The sequence below is a fragment of the Empidonax traillii genome, unplaced genomic scaffold, assembly GCF_003031625.1.
Source record: "Empidonax traillii isolate 1590-97213 ecotype Southwest subspecies unplaced genomic scaffold, ASM303162v1 scaffold384:size1533304, whole genome shotgun sequence".
Classification (NCBI taxonomy): Eukaryota; Metazoa; Chordata; class Aves; order Passeriformes; family Tyrannidae; genus Empidonax; species Empidonax traillii.
In genome coordinates, this window is record NW_020955577.1 from 610,946 (window position 1) to 633,087 (window position 22,142).

General features: G+C 35.7%; 1 protein-coding gene across 7 annotated transcripts in view; it reads left to right on the plus strand.

The window, feature by feature from the left end:
* The window catches only part of AKAP9 (A-kinase anchoring protein 9), a 116,540-nt gene that overhangs the window by 70,457 nt on the left and 23,941 nt on the right, over positions 1-22,142 (plus strand). For 5 of the 7 annotated variants that reach the window (XM_027893196.1, XM_027893199.1, XM_027893197.1 and 2 more), the window contains 10 exons: positions 2,818-3,029; positions 8,258-8,420; positions 11,658-11,870; positions 13,067-13,105; positions 14,301-14,533; positions 17,217-17,336; positions 20,400-20,576; positions 20,685-20,789; positions 21,217-21,369; positions 21,631-21,810. In XM_027893196.1, coding sequence (XP_027748997.1) covers positions 2,818-3,029; positions 8,258-8,420; positions 11,658-11,870; positions 13,067-13,105; positions 14,301-14,533; positions 17,217-17,336; positions 20,400-20,576; positions 20,685-20,789; positions 21,217-21,369; positions 21,631-21,810 — 1,595 coding nt within the window. The remainder of the gene's footprint in view (positions 1-2,817; positions 3,030-8,257; positions 8,421-11,657; positions 11,871-13,066; positions 13,106-14,300; positions 14,534-17,216; positions 17,337-20,399; positions 20,577-20,684; positions 20,790-21,216; positions 21,370-21,630; positions 21,811-22,142) is intronic. The other 2 variants (XM_027893198.1, XM_027893201.1) reach the window with 1 other exon arrangement.

A 22,142-nucleotide genomic window follows, 5' to 3' on the forward strand; every position in this document is an offset into this window, starting at 1 on the left:
TGTTATGAGTTCTTGGAGACCAGTTGCTACTGTTCTGGTCACTAGCAAGAAGAAATAATAATATTACTTATGTAAGATGATTAATAAGATATTGTCAATGTAAGAGACATATTCCAGACCTGGCTTTTAAAAGATTGAATTCTGAGCTGGCATCAATGTTTTTAAGGTTTTCTCTAAAGGTTTCCGGGCAGCCAGAAGTTGTGATGATTTTGCAACTGCGTATTTCCACAGTAATTTTGTATAATGTTTATTTTTGTTTTTGGCAACAGTCGTCATTGCGCAATTCAGATGTACCTCTCAAGCAAATAATTTACTGAAACAGAAGAGTTACAGGGCATGAATTATGGGTTAAACCTGAGAAGGGAAACAGGAATATTACATAGATAATATGTACTCCATCAAGAAAGAATTAGATTGTGCAGTAACTAATATGTGATTGTTTTATCTTGTTTATAGCTGTGCCACTGTACTGTGGGCTTTTATTTTGTGAGATCTCTGAAGCTAAGCAGGGTCTTACCTGGTCAGTTCTTAAGATGGGTGGCCTCCAAAGAGCATCAGTTGTTGCAGTAAGTTTGTTGGTGGTTCAGTAGGGAGTATGTTTTCCTTCAACTCAGTCTTTAACCAACACTTTGGCTCAGCATTTGAAAATACTCATGCTGCTGGATGTCCATCTTAAATGAAGGTCCTTTCTACTCTGAGGATATTAAAGCTTCTGCATCACTATTGATACTATGAGACACCCAAAGCCAGCCCAAATTTGGGTGCTGAGAAATCAAAATGCTATAGAATAACAAATGTGAAATTGTTAATTTTTCAGCCTTCCTTATACTGCAGGGGGGTGGAATATTAAGGTGTTATGGGCAAGCTTTTATGCTCTACAAACCTATTGCAAATATATAAGTGTGCTGGCAGAATATAACTGTGATTCCACTACGGGAGTTTATGACTGAAGTTCCAAAGTGCAGTACTCAAAAGTGCTTTGAAATCCTGTGTAGATGAAAGGTGCCATGTGAATGTATATTCTATTCATCTGGTTATTTGTTCCATTCATGCATATAGTGTGCTTCTGTTTTTTCCCTTTGGAGTGTGAAAACAGTTTGTAACATTATATCCCACCCATCTAAAAGGAGATATGAAACAGTAATGATATAAATAGAAGGGAAAAAAAATACAAAATATATCTTAGCAATTATAAGAGAAAAGTAAACAAAGTGAAACCTTCCTCGTTTAAAATTGCTATAGATTATTTTAGTCAGAATATTTGCAGGTATGAAAGTATAGTAAGTACACCAGGTGGTTTATCATGTTGCAGCTTGTTAAAAAAAAACGAAAACAACAAACTAAAACCAAACCTCAGCACTAGAATCTGACTTTCTTGTCAGGTTCAAACAACATCAACAAGAGTACTTGTATTCCCAGTATTATTTGCTTGCCTGTTTAAGAGGCAAGAGCAACAAGAACTAGCTACCTTTTTAAATGCAGTTTGTAAGACTGACCTATTATAGTTTCGTTTCTATTTCTGTAGCTAGACAAACTGTTCTAGTTCAGCAGTCATCATTCATGGAGTAACCAGGAACTTGAATTCAAAGATAACCCCGTATTGCGATTTCATTGCTAAACAGGCATTGACTTTTCTTAGTTCATTTAGTCATACAGCTGTTTCCCAAACAAAATGGACTTTTTTAAGAGAATCATAAGCAAAAGCACCTAATTGTTTTTAAGAAAACACCACACCAAAATATTTATTTTATTTTAAATATGTTTCAGAAATATAATTCTTGTAAATAAACTATCATTTTAAAAAACTTTCCACAGTAGCATTTATTTCCAACGTTACAAATCTGTCAGCCTAATGACATAACACTTCTTCATTTTTAAAATGTATTATCAACAATAGTTTCTACTGTCGCAATGTACCTACTGTATTGTTCTTTCATACTGAAAGTGGGATTTTTAAACCTCTCAGGTCTTTGCTTTCACTTGCCTTGCTGAAATACAGCCCTGAATTCCAAATACAGCAAATTTACTGTTTTCTAGGTGAATCGCTATCAGTTTAATACCACAGGCAGACTTTGTGTCTCTGGCTTTTCAGAAGGAGTGGATAATGTTCTAAACTGAATCAGACCTCAGGAAGATTGAGAAGGATAGAGATGCCAGGTGGCTCCTCAGTAGGGACAGTTACAGTCCTGTTGCACTGTACTCGATTTGTTCAGCTACCCATTTTAATAAACTTTCAGTTCACTAATAGCAATGCTGAATTTTGTTGTTCGGTGCTCTACTCTGTCCTGAGAAGCTGAATGAATTACATGTGTACCTTTCTCTTTACTCACTTGAGTCTGTGCATTTGATTCACTGACTTGAACAGTTTTGTGTTACTGCACAGTAACATAACTGAGTGTTGGGGAAACAGGGACTGAGAGTCTGTTTTGGTTGTTTGTTTTGGGTTTTTTTTACCTTATTGTAATTTAAAGACCATCTTGCAAGTATTATTGCAAGGTCTTCAAAGTAGTAAGGGTTACTGATAATTACAAAGGTTTGAAGATGAGCATCAGGACCCCAATGCATACTGAAAGTACGTCTAAAATATTCTGTTAGTATCTCCTTTTCTCTTTCCCTTCTGCTTATTTTTAGTTAACACATTATTTATCTTGTTTGTGTGAGTTTTAGTATGCAATATTTCCATTTCTGGTTTTGTGACCAAGACAAATACTTAAATTGCTTTCTGACTTGTCTTTCTAATTGTAACTCAGATGTACAATTTTTCATGTTTTAAATTGCTAAGAGTTTTTGTGAAAAGCTAACTATTTTTTTTCCCAGAGTCCTGTTCCTCATATCATGGTAGTAGTATGGGAGATGACGATATTAACATGTGGTCAGAGGCAACAGATGAAGGACTGCTGAGCCAACATCTTGCAGAAAGTGGGATGGAAATAGATCCTGAAAATGAAGAGCTTATTCTGAATATTAGTTCTCGACTACAAGCGGCTGTTGAAAAGCTTCTGGAAGCTATCAGCGAAACTTCAAATCAGGTAGGGTGATTTAATAGAGGAGCATTTTAAATTTTGTGTCTCAACTAATTTTCTTTCTTTCATTTTCTTGAGAATGTGTTTTTATTAGCCTAAAAGACATCGGCTGATTTTTGAAAGCTGAAACAATTCTTCCTGTGCCTACAGCTTGTAAAGACTGCTCCACTATTACTGCTGATTAATTTGTTTTCCTGTTACAAATCTGCTTCGGTCTGCAGAAGCAGCCTGAATTTGGGCATGTTTATCAATCTAGGACAGTCTTTCATTGCTTATATGGGTCATCTGCATTCTGCTGCAATCCAGAGATGAGACAGGAGGTGTCAGAGCACATTGAGCTGCCCCTTGTGAAGAGGGAGGATTAAGAGGAACTGTGCCCAGTTCTCTTGACAATCATTTTAGTCAATTGACTGACCAAAAAGGCGGGGCTCCTCTACTGTCTCTTCCAACTGTGATTTAAACATGACCAGTTAAGTACATATCCACCTTGCTATCAGAAAAGGAGTCTGCACTCCAATATTTGTGTGAGGTATGTGATTCATGAATAGTATCCAAAAAAGAGGCACTTTGCTATTGGGGTACTTTGTGTGGTGGGATGTTAGTTGGTCTCTGAAGTACTTCCTTATTAATTGAAATGGGAGCTATATACCTAACTCAGTTCAAATCACACTGCTTTTATCATGCGCTTTACTTTCAGACTGTACATCTCAATTTGAAGGTATCGAAGTATTAAGCTCTCTTAAGGATCTCAGTCTTTAAAGTCAGCTCATTAATCTATTTGAGACTAGAATTCAAAGGCTTCAGTGTGTTTTATGTTACAGGCCAATCTATTAGTTAACCTGGTAATACTGTTACTTAAAAGTCATTGCTTTCTTGTCTCTTGGTGTAAAATGTGTAAATAATAATTTTTGGAAAGAAGGAGAAAAAGATTGTGAAAGTACTGTGACATTTCAACTTTCTAATGCTTTAAAAGTATTTTTTGCTTTTGAAAAATACTTCAAATATGAAGTTGATACTCTATTTTTTTGTAAAAAACTGAAAAGATAAAAGACTAATTTTTGACTTACTGAAGGTAAAAGTAATTTAAATACAAATTTATCAAACCCGGCTCTGACTTACCTAAATCAAGCAGTCTGGTGGATCTTATAAATTAGTTTCTACATTGCATTTATTTGCAAACTCATTCTGCAACAACTCTCTTCCCTTTGAGCATGAGTTCTGTTCAAAAGAGGTGTCTGACTCTGTGAGGTCTTTTTTCAGCTTAAGGCCTAGCATTCCATAATAACAAAAAAGGCTACACAAATACTTCAATACATGAAGGTCTTAAAAAATACAGTTAAACATTTGTAGGAAATACTGCATTCAAGAATAGATATTAAAGACAAAGAAAAACAATTTCAGTTTTACAATCACAAAGAATTCATTCTGTAATTATAAAAGTATTGTCAATTATTTATTCTACTTGGTGCTTGTTTTCTCTGAACATTCGCTGCTGATCTTTAGGGCTATGTATACATAGCCCTAAATTATTTTACTTTTGTGACTGATATTTTTGCAGTAAGTATTTGGATGCCAATGAAAACACTCCATGTATTCTAAGCAGCTTATTTTTATTTATTGTCAATCGATCAAGAAAGCTTATTTTTCCTGCAAAGCTTTGTAGCTAAGACCTTTCCAGTACCAGCAACAGAGTTATGTTTTGGCTCAAACTCACACATACATGTTCTTTTCATTATTATGGATTATAAAAAGGTGGATTTATCCCTGATGTTCATATATGTTTGGCTCTTTTTTCTTAAGTTAATAAAATGTTCATCTGCTTACCCAGTTTCCCACAGTACAAATACTGACATCTTTTCTGCCTGTACTGTGCAAGCGTTCAAGCTTGCCTGCAATGTCTGGTGTGTGCTTACTGGTCTTGTGCATACCAAGGGTTTGCTGTACAGGTCTTGTGTATGCCAAGGTTTCACAGGTGACTTGAAAAGTATTTTTAAATATTCAGAAAGTGAACACTTTTTTTTTTTCCTACTCTGCAATGTTTTATAATCTGAAACTAGTTTCAGGCAGAAAAGATTTTAAACTTTCCTCTTAATCAGTTGTATTGTGCATACAGACATGTATACATCTCTTCAAGTAAACTTAAAAGAGTAAGAGAAACCTGGCAAAATGTTCAAAGTAACTATTTGAGACCTGTCTGAACACACACTTTCAGACCTGAAGTGCAGTTTGAATCTTCAGGCAAGGCATATAGTGGGTGTATTAATTCAAATTCCACCTGCTGGTGTTATGTATAGGTAAATTGGGCCACTCCCCTGAACTCTTTCGGTTGGGAGATACAGGAAGCCTTTGGACTAGCAGAGTTTGAGAAAGTTCTTCCTGTTGAATTAACTCCAGGAACAAGAGTGAATGCAAAGAATGACATAGCTCTATTTTTTTCTTTTATTTGCCATAGCAGAGTTGGAAAATCATTTTTAGTTTCTGTTTTGCTAGCTTGCTTGTCTGCTGCAGTGTTCCTGTGCAGGTAAAACAAACACACTGTACTTCCTTGCCTTGGAAATTACTTGCCAGCTTCTGTTGGAAGATTTCTCTTGCCTTTTCATGTGAAAAGTCTCTAAGAAGGACGTTTTAGGAATTACCATATGAAGTTTTCCTGTACCTCTCTATTTGGGATTAATCCACCCTTGAACTACTCTACTTGAAACGTGATCTGAGGCTTCCTGTGGGTTCTGAGTAGGTTTGTCACGGACTGTGCTGATATGAGTCTTCAGACTGTTAAATGTGCATGTTCTGTTACAAATTCCTGTCAGAAATTTCTAAAGCCAGCCTAGCTAGTGTGAAATACCTGCGGGACAGTTGAGAAGACAGCAAGAGCAGTATTTTTTGAAATGGATTCTTACCGCACCTACTGGGCATCTGATCTGTTTAGTGGTTTGTGGACTGAAGGCCAAGAAGAAGATACATACGAGGTTGAATCTCGTGTGCCTTTGCCATATCCTTTTCCTTTCACTGACCACCTGGATGAGAATAATTCTGTAGTTGTAAATACTTCAATTTTTCACTTCAGTCACAAAAAAAACGGGCACATTTTGAAAGTTGTCTCTAAAATCTCCTTGCCTACACCTCCCTATTCAGTAAGTATAAAAGTTTTTAAAAGAAATTATATTTTTAAACAAGCTTAAATAGAAGAGAAAGCATTGAAAAGTTGTATAAACTTGTCTCTATCATTAAAATTACCATGTACTCCTATTGGGTTCTTTTCCTAGTCAGTTTTTAATGGACACTGGAAAAGATTTAATTCTACGATTCTCTGGTGATTTCTAACAAAAGAAATTTATCAGACACGGAAATATGTTAAATTCAAGATATTTGAGATCTCTTTGTTAAGCATTTCAATGTTACTTACTTGTTAGATTACATTTTTCTCACTGAGAATAATTTATGTTGCAGGAGGGACTGCAGTCAGTTGAAGTTGTTCCTTTATAGCTTTGGTGCACTGACTAGTAACAGTAACTAGCACAACCTGGCTAATTGCTTCAGTGATCCCATGGAGAAACTGTTGATCTTAAAAAATCATGCTTGTGTTTGTACTTCCTTTTGGTTTTACCCTGTGATATATTTAATAATACCTTAAATATTACTGAAAAGAGCTGGAGAGAATTTTAATTCAACTATTTTATGCATTTCAATAAGCCACTTTTATGGTTGTCTATGTACAGTAAACCTATCGTATGTTTCTCTTTTATCTGAGTCTTTCGTTAAGGTCTTCAAAATATAAGCATAAAATAAGAATACTCTGTGACTTTTAAAAATAACTCAAACCAGTGCAGATAGTCAGCTGCACTGTTTAGACCTTTCTTTAACTCCTGTCAGAATAAATAATTAACATGAACATGTTAGTGATGTCCATCTAAGAAGGAATGTTGTAGAAAGTAATCAAGCATTGAAATTCAGTGTATTATAGAAGAGAATGTACTGATTATTCGGACATTCTTTTCAAAATGTGAGTGGATAATTTTGTGTGCAGAGTTCTATTAAATGTTTCTTAACAGATCTTTCTGAGCTTTTAAAGCAAGCTCATGAACTTAGCTGGAGTTAGTGAGAAGGCTTTTATTTTTTAAGAAATTGAGACACAGAATATTTTATAGAAACTGTAGATGTTACTATCTTCCAAATATCTGCCAATATACAGAACAATAAAAAGTAAAAACCACAACACAACAAAGGAGCAGGAAATGTGTTATTTTTCTGACATTGTTCTCATTCCAAATAAATTGCCTGATTTTGAATACAAACCACACAAAGAACTAGTGCATAGTTCAGCTCTGACAAATTTGTTTGTGTCCCTCAAAGAGGTGGATGTAGACTAGGAATATTAACAGTTGAGAAATAGAGATTTTGGTAATTGACTTCAGTTTGCTGTTATCTTAGAACATTTTGTATAATCAAAACTTCTTGTATTAATGTTCCTTCTTTACACATTATTTTGCTTTTTTAATTTTAATCAGTTTTGAAATTATCACTTTCATTATGTCTGAACTGAATAGTAAGTATGGAATTTTATGTGACCTGGTTTTCCAGTACTTTAAGATTGTGGCGTAGTGAGAATGTGCTACATCTGTGTTAGTTAATGCTAAATATTATGCCACCAGACAAGTGGAGGAGAATAATAAAAGTATCCTTAATAATTCTACTAGGTGGACAGACACAGTTGGAAGAAGCATTATTTTATTGCCTTGTTGGTTGAAAAGTGTGATATATTCAAAATTCACATTGTCCTGGTGTTCTTATTTATTCTCATGTTCAGGAGAAAAAGAGAGGAAGCACCATTTGTGTCAGTCTATAGTAAAGCTTCTGCTAGTTCTATGCAATGTTTTTAGCCATTCTGACTTAATATGGGGGGTGATAGATGACTCATGTTTAGTGCAAAACTCTTATGCAAATAAAGGTGAATCTAGTGTAAACTCATAAATCAAGAATTACCGGAACAAAAACAAGGATTTAGCCAGGTGGCTCGTGGAGTTCACTATACTGACAAAGCTTATTTACTTAGACTTTTGTCCTGTCAGTCTTCATATTGTACTTTGCAAATGAGTGTTCAGTAAAGATATTACCGAATGTCCAGTGAGACTTATCATCACACTGTAAAGCAAATGTTAATTAAATAGGAATGATAGAACAGTTACTTATCATAAAATCTGGTTTGTCTAATTTCTGTAATATTTTTCCTGTGGTAGCTTGAACATGCTAAAATTACTCAGACAGAACTCATGCGAGAGTCCTTCAAAAAGCAGCAAGAGGCCACAGAATTTATCAAGTATCAGGAAGAGCTACAAGAACGTCTTAATGAGGAAACCAAAGCCAGAGAGCAATTGGCCTTGGAACTTAGTAAAGCTGAAGGTACGTAGCTTTTTTGATGAACTGTTGGACTTTTCACCCACTTACCTATTAATTTGGTAAAGAAATTACAAATTTGATCAATTTCTTTGCGAATTTTTGAATGTTATCAGACTTCTGAATAGTTCTGGACATTGTGACCTCTGGAGCTCCCTACCAACATCAACCACTCTGTGATTCTGTTTCCCAGCTTTAACTGACTTATTATTGTTTGACTTATTAAAAATAACAGATTACATATGTGTTAGGATCCTCAAAATTAATTTATTTTGTTGTAACATGTCTATGCAGACAAGCTTACATATTAACAACTTAGAATCCTGGAGTCATATAGTTGAGGCTGGAAGGCACCTCTGGAGAGCCTGCTTATGTTTTTGTATGTTGAAATGCAGTTTCCCATATCTCAATTTTTTCCTGCTACCTCTTGACACTGACACAGAATCTTCACTCTAAATGTGATCTTTGGGTGGTGATATGTTTCAGTTTGCTCTGTTCAAAGTGATCTTTTAAAAAGTGTGTTTGCAACTGCATTAAGGAAGCAATTAAAAATTGTAAGATCTTACAACGGCAAATTTAGTAATTTTTTCTGACATTTGAAAAATATGTTCAAATCTGTCAGACACTTAATTTGTTCTATAGAAGTAGTTTATTGTTTTGATGGCTCTATGTTTTGTATCCACTCAGCATTTCTACCATTATCTATAAGTAGCATCTGGAAAAGATGCAAAAACCACCCACCTTATAGGTAAGATCTTTGTAGTACTAAGCAGAAAGATATTTTGGTTAGTTTTGAAGCTCAGCAGACTTCTCTGTTTCAAAGTGGGAGCATAGAGTAAAGTTTGACAGCCAAGTGTTACTCCTGGAGAATGCTACCCTGTGAGGCTGCCTCTTCTTTTTACACAGACAAATAATCCAACATGAGTTCACATGCTAAGGACAGTTGGTAGCCTGTCAATTCACACAGCACAAACATTGTGTGTCATCAGCACTAGTACTGGCTGTAACATTTCAGTAGCCTTGGCAAAACCAAAGATGAAAATTGATTTCAGAGGAAATAGATTCAAATCTGAAAGAGGCATTACTGCTTTTTCTTTTTTTAAGATTAAGAGTGAAAAAAATCTTTTTTGGAACACATCTTAATATGCAAAAATATGAAATCTTCAAACACAATCACAAAATACAAATGACCTAAGAATTTATATTCTGGCAAAGATGGAGTTACAAAATGCTTAGTGTTGAAGAATTTCAGAATGTAGGCAGCTCTTTATGTCTGTTGCTGCTCTCTTTGAAGGATAATATTTTTGTCTTGATAGAAATTTTATTTTGCCAATTTGCAATTTATTGCAAGTCTTCAATTGTAAAGTAAAAAAGCCTAATGCATTAGGACATAATGGCTGTGTTATTTTGCTTCATGAACAGTTCTAGAACATAAGAGACATAATTAGATGGTTTTTTAGGCCTTGATAAATATATTGCACAGTTGAGCTTGTAAGTTAGGTGCATTTGAAATTAATGCACTTCTAAATGACAAGCACCTTTTTTGTTTGCTTGTTTTGGTATAACAAAACAAAGATACCGTAGAACTCTATTTAACTTCTGCTCATTGAACTGAGCTGTGAGCATACTCTGACAAACTACATTCTTTTATCAAATTCCTTGGGTAGGTATGCAGAACAATGTCTTAGTTCATTGTACATCTGATGGTTCTCTGTCTTCTCTTGACATAAAATGTGTCATTTTTGATCATTTCTTTCTTATCACAAAAACTGCTGTAGCTGAGACATTTTCAAACCTCTTGTGTTTTAGTGGTGTCAGATATGATTTACCTAACGTGATGGAAAAGCTAATGCAAATTTGTTCACTGAACTCTGACAACTTTCATTACATCTCTTAAGAAAAAATGTGGCAGGAGTAAATACCACAATGTGATTTTAGCAGATTACCTCTTCGTTATTCATACCTTTTTGGTGGGAGTGTGCACCCCACTTAACCTGGGAATGCCCTCTCAACTTCCAGTCTGTTAAGTACTCATTGAGAACTGATGTGGTGGGAATAAGAACTAGAGTTTATATTGTCTCAAATTTTTTAAATGCTCTTAATGATGCTTCTACTTCAGTATTTTGTTTCAATATCCAATGCCCTATGTGTCTGTGTTCTCTGTGAATTCAAATCTGGAAAAAAGATTGGTCTACATTATTAACAAATGGAAACATCTTTAGTTTTCATATATTTTTGAGATTGGGTAAAATCCATCTTAATACTGACTCAAGACTATAGATTTATACTGATAAAGTACTTTCATGTTGAAAACAGTTTTATGTTGAAAAAATGCTACTTAGATTCTGTGGGTCTAATAAGAGGAAGCCTATGAGATAGTAGTGTGTGTGCAACTAAGACAGTTATAAATGGCTTTTTCGTTCTGTGGTAAGATGCTTCTGAATCATCTGAAGCCAATACCATTATAGGATCTGTTTAGTTTGGACAGCCCTCAGTGAAATTAGGAAATTCCCATTTTTTTTCCTATATCCTTAGCTTTGTGCTCTTGCATCATTCAAAGACAGTGCTATTTCTTACAACCATAATTTCATTCACTGAGCACCCGCTCAGTTTCATAGACAAACTACTTCACTATGAAGTAAATTTTAAAAGAATACAAGGCATTCTCAAGGTAATGGCCATAATTCTCTATTAAAAAGATAATTAATTATTCTGTGCTACTTTAAAAATTGTGTATTAATAGCAAAGAAATTAAATTGTTTCTTAGATATCAGCTGTTAAGGGCTTCTGAGAGTGATTCAGGTGCTAAGCATGGTCAGTTTGAGTGCCTTATGATGTTGGAGGCATCTGTATTATACTTCACCTACAGAAGACCCATGATCTTACAGGAACTGTCATGAAGCATCTCAAATGGCAACTGAATTAATTTAAATTTCTTATTTCTTGTGTGTTTATTATATATTATTATTATGTATTTTTCTCTGGCTTTGGAGTTCCTCTTTGCTCTAGAGGTTTTGTGCTGAGGAAATATTAAGAGCTGTATTTGGTGTTGTGCTACCCTTCCTGTAATTTGTTCATCATAAAAGAATAGCAAGGACAGGACAGGATTAGAAGTTGTCAGGTGCTGAGTATCTAACATGCATGTGCATTCATGTCAGAATACAGTAGTGACTGCAACAAGAAAAAATATTCAAATTGGTTTTGATTGTCTATTAAATGTGCATCAAAATTGATGTTCTACAGGTCTCATTGATGGTTATGCAGATGAGAAAGCGTTTCTGGAAAAACAACTCCAGGAAAAAATAGATGTAATTGACCATCTTGAGCAAGAGCTGCTGTGTACAGGTAACAAATTGCAGGAGTTAGAGGCTGAGCAGCAGCAGGTCCAGGAGGAAAAGGAGTTACTCTCCAGACAGAAGGACGCCATGAGAGCAGATGCGGGGCCGATTGAGCAGCGTATGTATTCCTCACGATCTTTCTGTGAGATTTTCTTATACTTTCAAATGAAATAATAAGTAATCTTAGTGAAGGTTTCTACCCCCGCCTTTGTAATCATTAATAAAAATGTGATAGGGCTAAATGTGATATTTTCATACCTGATGTTAGCATAACTTTTCTTGATATTTAAAGAAAAAAATTACTGAATTTTTAGAAGTGTTGAGAAATTACAATGGTTCTTTAAACCAGAAAAAGCTCTATATCTCTGAAAATCTGCTTTCATTTATATTATCACTGGACCTGGAATAGCACCTATGGATAAAACTACTGATCTAAATACTTTCCAAATGGAGTTAAAGACAGACTAGCAAGCATACCCACCAGAACATAATTGAACTGCATGTTGTGGCCATATTTATTCTAGGCACAGAAGACAAACTTTTCTGACAGATTCCTCTTTTGGGGAAAAATGGCACAACAGTTGCGTGATAAAGAAAGCCTGTACTGGTAATGAAAGCTTTCAGCCCTGATGTTGAAAATTTCAGATAAATACCATGTCTACATAATCTAACTAACTGCTTACTCAAAAAAAGCATTTACCCTCATGAAGTAAATGTGTCTTTTAATTCTTCCTTAAACTAATAACTGAAAGTAATATTTTATGTTTGAAAGGGGAAGAAGATTAGAACACTGGGGTTTTGAGAAGTACTGATCTGTCAAGGATTGCAGGGCTTACATTGTAAATAGGAGGATGAAATTACCATTTTATTTAATTTCTGAAAGTTTATGACCATTTACAATGTTGCTATTTTTATAGATGGCACCTCTTAGTGTGTATTTCTGAGTCTACTTCGTGTAACAATGGAATTATAAGAATTGACCTGCTGCTTCCTACTCTGTAGTAAAGAGGTTCCTTGTCTATGATTCCAGTTTAGTTATTTGTTCTGTGGTTTAGACTTCTAAATATTTTAAAGTTATTTTCATGTATAACAGCTGTAAGGACAAGCAATTCTATAAATATGTGTAGGTACTTATATCATGCATACCAGAATAACTTCCCACATTCCCTAAGTTATCTCAACAACTTTGTCATTAAATGCCACATCTATCTTTGGCTTCATTTTCTCTTACATTGTTACGCCACAAGAAAACTATAGCTGGCATGTGAATTACTTTGCTTCTTTTTTTTGTTTTCTCTCTCTCTATTCTCCTAGGCCTAGTAGATGCTGCAATCGATGCAGCTTCCCAAGCAGGTGTGTTTGTATGTTGCATGGCCAATCTGTAACTGGGTGGAAGACTTACACGTACTGACTTTGTTAATCAGGATTATTGGGCTTTTGGCTTACTGACATTACTTGTAATTCTTACTGGCCTGCAGCTTTGATGTTGTATTTCATACTCAGTTTTACATTTCGCTAACAACATTTCTTATAATTTCTAAACATAATAAGCAAATTCATCAATAACCATCATCTTATTCACCTATGAATTACAGATACTTAGATGGTATTGGAGAGATACTTTTGTAGCCTTTTATTTCTTTTTGTTTCCAAATACAGCTGAGTCATTAATTATGATAACTAAACACTCTATTGTATTGATATATAATGCTTACCTAGAAATGAGAATTGGTTAAATATGATGTAAGATGATGGTGCCTAAAGGATCTTTCTTCTATAGTGAAAATAAATTTTATTGTTTCTGTCTAAATATCAGCCTTGTTTTAAAGATTTTCCAAAAGTAAGTGCACTTTGCAGTTTGGATTTTACCTCAAGGGATTCGTGTGGTTAGGTAATAGGTACTTCAGTGGGCTGTGGCTTAAGGGTCTTAGTAGAGTGGTTTGGGGCTTTACTATATGTGCTTGCCAGCTTTCTCATGAGGACTCAGAATTGGGTATCCATGCAGTCACTGGTTTTGCAAAGCTCCGGTTCCAGGTCAGTAATTTCCCTCTCTGTCTGCCCAGCAACCTCGCTAAGTCTTTCAGTATTTCCCTCAAATTATTCATATGTATCACATTAAAATAATGAAGACTGGGAGTGGATTGATTTTACTGATGCTGGGGATGAGAAGAGGGTTGGGTTTTCTGTGCTTCATTTTTAACTCCTGTGCTGTGGTTTGAACCCAGGCATTTTATTTTCTTTTCAGCTGTACAAAGACCTTTTGATTGATATGAAATGTTAACAGGGAAGTAATCTGATACAACTTTAGTAACAGTTCTTTGAAGAATAACTAAAGGATAATAATTTTAACATGAATTTGCTTCAGTCATTATCATCATTATTTCTCAGAAGAAAATACATTTTCAAAAAAAGAAAAATAGTAAAAACCCAAACCATTTCACATCCTCCTGCAGATTACAGCATGGATACCTTGGGGAGTGGTTTTGCTTCATAGCATTCCTAACTATTCATATCTAAAAGTAATTTGTGATGCCTTTATTATACTCAGAATTGCTGGAGGAAACGGAAAAGCTGATGAAAGAAAAAATTGAAGTACAACGTCAAGCTGAAAAAGAGTATGATGATCTTCAGAAGCAAGTGAAAATCTTGGAAATAGACTTGGAAGAACAGGTCAATCGTTTCATAGAGCTAGAGCAAGAAAAAAATGCAGAACTAATGGACTTAAGGCAGCAAAACCAGGCTTTGGAAAAGCAACTTGAGAAAACAAGAAAATTTCTAGATGTAAGTATGGCAAAAGGCTAGTTTCATGAAGCTGAGTGGGCACCTGTACTGAGGTTTGGTTCAGGGGAAATGCTATTTTTTCCCAGATTTCGAACAAACATAAATAAGCAAGATGATAATAACAGTGTGTTAGATTCCAGCCCAAGAATTTAATTAACAGATTAAAAGTTGGATATTACTTTGAGGTGCTTGCTTGGGACAACTCTGTATTTGTAATTATAAATTAATAGGGTGTTTAAAATAATGGGAATCTTCTAAATTAATGAGGGAACATACACTTCTGTGACCTTCATTTTCTCAACAGTTTGTAGAATTTCCATCTTTTTCAATAAAGTCTGTTAGAATTAGTATAAAGTCTATGCAAAGCCCTGCACCTGGGTTGGGGCAACCCCCAGTATCAATACAGGCTGGGGGATGAAGGAATTGAGAGCAACCCTGCCAAGAAGGACTTGGGGATGCTGGTGAATGAAGGGCTGGACATGAACCAGCAATGTGCACTTGTAGCCCAAAGAACCAACTGTGTCCTGACCAACAGGTCATGGGAGGTGATTCTGCTCCTTTATTATGCTCTGGTGAGACCTCATCTGCAGTGCTGCGCTCAGTTCTTGGGGTCTCCAGCACAGGAAGGACATGGACCTGTTGGAACAAGTCCAGAATGGCCGCAGAAATGATCAAAAGAATGGAGTACCTCTCCTATGAGATGAAAAAGTGAGGGAATTGGGATTGTTCAGCCTGGAGAAGAGAAGGCTCTGGAGAGACCTTATTGTGCCATTTCTATCCTTGAAGGGGACTTATGAGAAAGATGGGGACAAACTTTTTGTCAGGGCCGGTTGTAATAGGACAAGGAGTAATGGTTTTAAACTAAGAAAGGGTAGATTTAGTTTAGATACAAGGAGGAAATTTTTTACAATAAGGATGTGAAACGCTGGAACATGTTGCCTGGAGAAGTGGTAAATGCCCCATCCATGGAAGTATTCAAGGTCAGGTTGGATGGGGCTCTAAACAACCTGATCTCGTTTAAGATGTCCCTGCTCATTGCAGGGGGATGGACTAGACAACTTTAAAAGGCCTCTTCCAACCCAGACTATTCTATGAAGTAGTCAGTATAATTTGTATTTGCAAATGGAAAGTGTAATTTTTCCTAGGTTTCTTTTGTAGTCTTCCTTCATAGTATCCAGGAATCAACCTCCAGATATTACACTGAACCTTCCAGCCAGTTATATTGTATGTGTACTTGTCCCCATTCACAGGAGCAGCTCCCTTTTTTTTACCCAGGTTCTTCCTGCCTCAGGCCATTTCTGCACTTTTGTTTTGGATTCTGCCTCCTTTTCAGCAAAGACCATCTTTCCCCCCTCCTTCTTTTCCCATTTTATTCCTATTATGTATCAGTGCTGCTGTTGGGAAAAAAACTATTGTTTCCATGCCTTCTCAATTAACTCTCTACCTAACAGCAGAAGGGTGGACTAATTTTTTACATCATAAATATAACACCCAGTGACACCTTCTCTGCATAGTCAATTATTAGGCAGTAATTGACTGCTAGTAATTAGCACAAATGAATTTGCTCTATTTCACTTTCTACAGTTACAAAATTACTTTGCTTACTGAAACTAGCCTGTCATAACAGGACAAGGTTCGGAAGTAAAACTTCCTATTACAAGTCCCATAGTCGTGTATGCATTATGGTTTGGATTATCAAGAGCATGAACCAGAGAGTTACAGTCTACTGAGATGAGTAGCTGTTTGTACAAGCAGCATTAGAATTCTGCTGTTTCCTTGAAACAGCAGGGGAGTTTTTAAAATCTGCAGCTTGTAAAGGTCGAGGTTTTATTCTGGTTTCCTGAATTTTTGCAATAGATTTTTTGCATTCCTCTTTGTATCAGATTCAGCTCGTTTATTTTAATGCACCTGATAAGGTTTGTCTGGGTTATAAAGTGATATTTGGAGATGATTCTTCACTGCATGTTACCAGTTGTGAATTATTTTCTTTATAAAGTTGTGTTTCCCAAATGGTAGACTGGGTTATAACAACTGAAACTGGTCAAAAGTAAAACTGAAATGCAAAATTCAAGCAGATCATAAAAGACTGGCTTATCATTTTGTTTAGTGTACCTGGAACAGAAGAAACAAACCTGTCATTTTTGTGAAGTATTACTTGATGTGTCGGGAGCCCCTGGTAGTCTAGTGGTTAAGGACGCAGCGCTGTCACCGCCGAGGCCCGGGTTCGATTCCCGGTCAGGGCCACTCCCCGGGCAGATGGAGCTCGTTAGCTCTGTAAGGCAATCCATCTACGTCCTGAGGACCTCGCTGCCACCGTCCAAGCTCGCTTGGCCCCAGCAGATGAACCTCAGGATTAAAGGGTGGGCTCAGTTCCGCGCACACTGTGTCTCACTTAAAAAATCCAGTGCGCAGGCTGGAAGGTGTAAAGACCTTCCCTGGATCTTCGTTCACGAAGACTGACCATTACTTGATGTGTCAATGCTGTGCTAATTTTTTGATTAAAAATGTGACATTTATTGCCCCAAATAATAAAGACGTTTTTATTAGTGGTAGCCACAATAGGTTCTGCTGTCTTAAAAGTGCTGTCATACTGTTACCAGCCTCACAGTAACAGAAGTAAGAAATAGTAATTTACATAGTTTTTGAATCAGGTGGTATATCCACATAATTTCTCAACTTTCAGGAGCAAGCAATTGACCGAGAGCATGAGAGAGATGTATTCCAGCAAGAGATACAGAAGCTGGAACAACAGCTTAAAATTCCACAGAGGAGTCAGCCTGTCAATGAACATCAAACCAGAGAGGTAACACATTTTATTACTTGTACTTAATGAATATAAATGACAAGTTGACAGCTGTTAAGATGTTATAATGAAGCTATTTTATGGTGAACCTACTCTGCATCCATTTACAAGCCAGAAAAGTAAATCCCTTGAGAATGAAGGGTAAGGTGTTGAGGAAAGTGATGAAACTGTGTTTTGGAAGGTTTTTTAAGCTGGTTGGTTGTTTGATTTTAGTCACACGGAAACTTCGTAATCTTCAAAAAGTCTCTTTCATATAACTTAGCTTGGAAAATCCACTGTTCTCAAAAGCCTGTGGAAACATTCAGGACTGTTTTAGCAATTTTACGTGTTATGTTGTTCTGGGGCATCCTGTTTATAGCACTGAGAGAGTTGAGTTACCAAGGTTTAGCACCTGAGATTAATAACACTCTTTATGTACACTTGAACCTCCCCAGTGAGTGTCTATTTGCACTGAAACAAATCTGTAGTGTACATATTTAGAACAGCAGCTCAGGGGAGTCACAGAAAGGTCTTAGACCCAGGAAAATCAAGAAAAGTGGCAGCAGTTACAAATGTTATGTATTCTGATACTTTTGCATGTTTTGTTTGATGACTTGTTAGTTACTTAAATTTCTTTTTTTTTTATGTGGATTTTATTTTGTCCTGCTTTTTCATCAGTGCATGCATTTTGCATGATTTTCTTGCTTGATTTTCAGTATTAAAATGCCTCTTACTAGGTTGCAATATGATAATCAAATCAAACTTCTTACTGTGGTAATTCTGTTGCTGTAATTCAATTCTTAAATATTATCAATATTTAGTATTCAATATTGTGTAAAATAGTGGAAGGTGTCCTCCTGTCCATGACAGGAGGGTTGGAACTAGGTGATCTGACCCAAACCATTCTATGATTCTAGGATATAGATTAAAGCCATAGACAGTAATTGGACATAAATTGATATTTGTGACATTAAAGTTGTCAAAGTACTTATTTACTTAGAATTTACTGGTTTAGGACTGTATTTCCTGGGGGTTTTAATATATTTTAATACAAAGGTTTGTAAGAAATCTAATGAAGTGTTCAGTCAGTACTATGTGATATGGTTATCATTGGCCTCTGTGAATAGTGCATCTTCTGAAATTAGCTGGGTATGTTAAACAAAGCATATGGAGAAATTCTTCATTGATTTCCTTCTGTTGCAAAGTGTGTGCCCACTCCTCTGCTGCTGACACATTCCACAGATGGAGGGGACTCAAGCACAATTAATATTCCTCAATCTGGGATATTATTTGGGGTTCATTTTGTTATGTGTCTGTTTATAGTTTGGGCCACGCATAGCATGTGAATTCCTGGTTAAAATTCTCACATTTAAAAAAAAATTCTTTCTAGGAAAAAAAAAAAATTCAAATTTGATAGCATAATGGAAATGGTCCTATTTGTCTGTACAGAATCTATATGTAAAAATCATCCTGATTTATATGCACATGTACACATATGTATATACTCTCAAGTTGGCAGATATGCTACAATGGAAATTTAAAGCATGCTGGAAAATGAAAGGCAACTGTAACTGTGATTAAAATTTTGAGATTAGTATTAGATTTTTAATGAGAATTTTTTAGTAGGTAGAAAGACAGTAAGATAATATCTGCAGGCACCACAGGTGTAGCAGCTATTTTAGAGTTTGGTGATGTTGAATGCGATACATTACAAATTATAGACAAGGATTTTCAATACTGTATTTGTTTATGTTTATTTTTTATCAAATGAGGCACATAGTCTTACTATATAGTATATTTTGATCTCACAATGTTCCTTGGAACATAATATACATAAATATACATTTTATCATTATTTCTCATGCTTCTCTGAGATAGCTGCTTTATTTTTCATAGTTGCACAGTTTTTGAAATCCTCTTCTGCTTTGCTTGAGTGCCATCAGCGTTTTCAGTTGATAACTCTGTTTCTTTTTCTTACTGTTGTTTCAGCTGTGTCAACTTATTCCAGGGAGGGTTGTCGTAAAGAGTCTGCTCTAGACTTGATTTTTGTTTTTCCATTTCTCTCTCAGGACTTTTCTGAGGTCACTTCAGACTTTGATGTTACTCATGGATGGATAACGTCAATAATACCATCCTGTCAGCTTTATGTTCTGGTCTTCTTCTCTCCTATCTATTGAAATGCTTTGAATCTTCTACATTTGGCTACATCGTAACTTCCTAATTGTAAATACTGAAATCAGTTTCTTGAGTGGGACAAAGATTGCTTATCATGCCTCTTGCTCTACTGCTTAGTTTAACTCAGGTCTTAACTCTTACATCATACTATGGATTTGTTATGCATCTTTCTTCTCTGTAATTTCAGTTAATAGTTTCTGAAATACAGCTAGAAATGGAGAGATACTCCTATCTCTGCTAGTTCACTTTATCTTTTAATATGTTGTTTCTGAGCTGCAAACATCTGACCTACTGAGATTCAGAATGCTATGTTTGGATGCTTTGTCCCCCATAGAAAGTGAAATTACGTCTTCCATGACATCTGTTTGGTCCCATTTAAGAAACTCGGCAAGAAAGCAAAACTTCCTGTTGCTTGAGATTGAAGTATAGCAATTCTCTTCCAATGCTAAAGGCCCAGTGAGTTTTAGGATATTTCTGTATGCTACAAATCAGCTCCTCCTTATGAATAATTTTGTCATAAACTTTTATAACAATTATGTTCCTCAAAGAGGCAAGTAGCATCTTGACCTTGGGGTCAAGACATTCCATCCATAGACGTCAAAGGCATCTTTTTAGTGGGCTGCATAGGGATGCCATGCTACTTGCTTTTAAGTGGCTAGAGAGTCTGAACACTTCAGAAGGACAAGGTCAGTTCTAGAGAGAAGGCAATGTAGCACAGAACATACCAGTTCTTAAAAAATGTTGTTTGTATTTGTTGGATGTAGTACTGCAGTATTCTGACTGTACGTGCTGTTTCACCTAAAGAGTAGGAGTTTCGTTATTGCTGTCAAAAATGAGTGGTGTTGCTATTGCTACCAAACCTTTCCAGTGTAGTACAATATATTCATCTTCTTGCCATATTGTCATCAGGTTGAACAGTTAACAAATCATCTCAAAGAAAAAACAGACAAATGCAGTGAGCTTTTGCTCTCTAAGGAGCAACTTCAGAGAGATATACAAGAACGAAATGAAGAAATTGAGAAGCTAGAATGCAGGATAAGAGAACTGGAACAAGCCTTAATCCTCAGTGCAGACAATCTGCAAAAGGTATTGCTTGGTATAAACTTATCAAGGCTTTGCTACTTTCTGATTTTCTTGAGACCAAAACAGTGTATTTTTTTATCTGACTATTACTAATATAATTTCTATTTAAAGGTAGAGGAAAGGAAACAGTTTGGTACCATCATAGTAAAGGGAGAGTTACCCCTTGAAGTACAACTGCAAGCTGAACGAGAAGCTGTGGACAGAAAGGAAAAGGAGGTAAAATGCCTGTGAAATGTTCCGTCTTTCCTCTGCTAGTTTGTTTCGTCAGTTTTTGCTTTCTGTTGAGTTTAGTGAAGTATACAGATGAAATTTTTTACAGATCACAGAAACAGCAGTCCAAATCCCTTTGAAATTCTCTTGAGAGTGATAGCCATGATAGTTGTTCTGTTTTAATATTTATGACTTGCAAGAATGTTTCTGAAATCAAAATTGAGCCCAATTAAGAAAAACTTCATAGTAATTTCAGCTGATTTTTTAGTGGGGTTTAAAATTCCATTCAGTTTAAGGACTCGTTACTGGGTACACATCCTTTTGTTTGTGTGTAGCAAACCAGCTCACTGTAGACATTGTACTTGAAAATTATGGCATTTAATTTTTGGTATGGCTGCCTACTCCTTTTGCACCATTTTTTTTTGAAATATAGGTCACGAACCTTGAGGAACAATTGGAACAGTTTCGAGAGGAGCTAGAAAATAAAAATGAAGAAGTTCAGCAATTGCACATGCAGCTAGAAATTCAGCTAAAGGAATCCAGTACACATTTGCAAGAACTTGAACAAGAGAACAAACTATTTAAGGTAACTGCTTAACAGAGAGGCCTAGAGCCTTATTCTCTCTCCTCTCTAGAAGTAGTCTTTGAAAATGGCCAGATACCAAATTCTTTCTCTTTCTCAAGCATTCCAAAGTTCAGTTTACAAAAATATTTAAAAGCTCGTATAATTACTTCTCATTCCTTGGAATCTGTTTATTTTAATTCCTGCACCTGAAATACTCAGACAAGAACATGCAGAAAATGTTATGTGTACCTCTAACATGTTTTGGTTTGTTTTTTTTGACAGGATGAAATGGAAATACTGGGACTAGCTATCCAGAAATCTGAAGATACCACTATAAAGGACCATCATTTAGTGGCTGGGAGGCTTGCACACATCATGCAAGAAAAGGAGCAGGAAATATATCATCTTCATGAACAAATTGCAAAACTGCAACAGCAACTTGAGGCCACAACTGACAACAAGGTACATACTTCTGAAATCTTTTTTCAGAGTCCTACTTTGTGCTGCTAGTTGTTTGAAGGAAAAAGCCCCTCTGTCCCCTACCAATTACATTATCTTCTATTGCTGCCTTAGCCTAAAAACACAAATGTTTCAGTTTCAAGCAATGCTTTAAACCTAAGCTCTTTTACCTCTTTAGTCTGATTTTTTATGAAAGATGCTTTTTGCTTGCTTTTCTTTTCAATTATTCTATCTTATTTCTACTTGAGTTTTTGTCTTAAATTCTTCATTCCTTATTCTTCTAATACTTCTGAACATTTAATAGTATGCAGGTAGCTGAATTCAATCTCAGCATT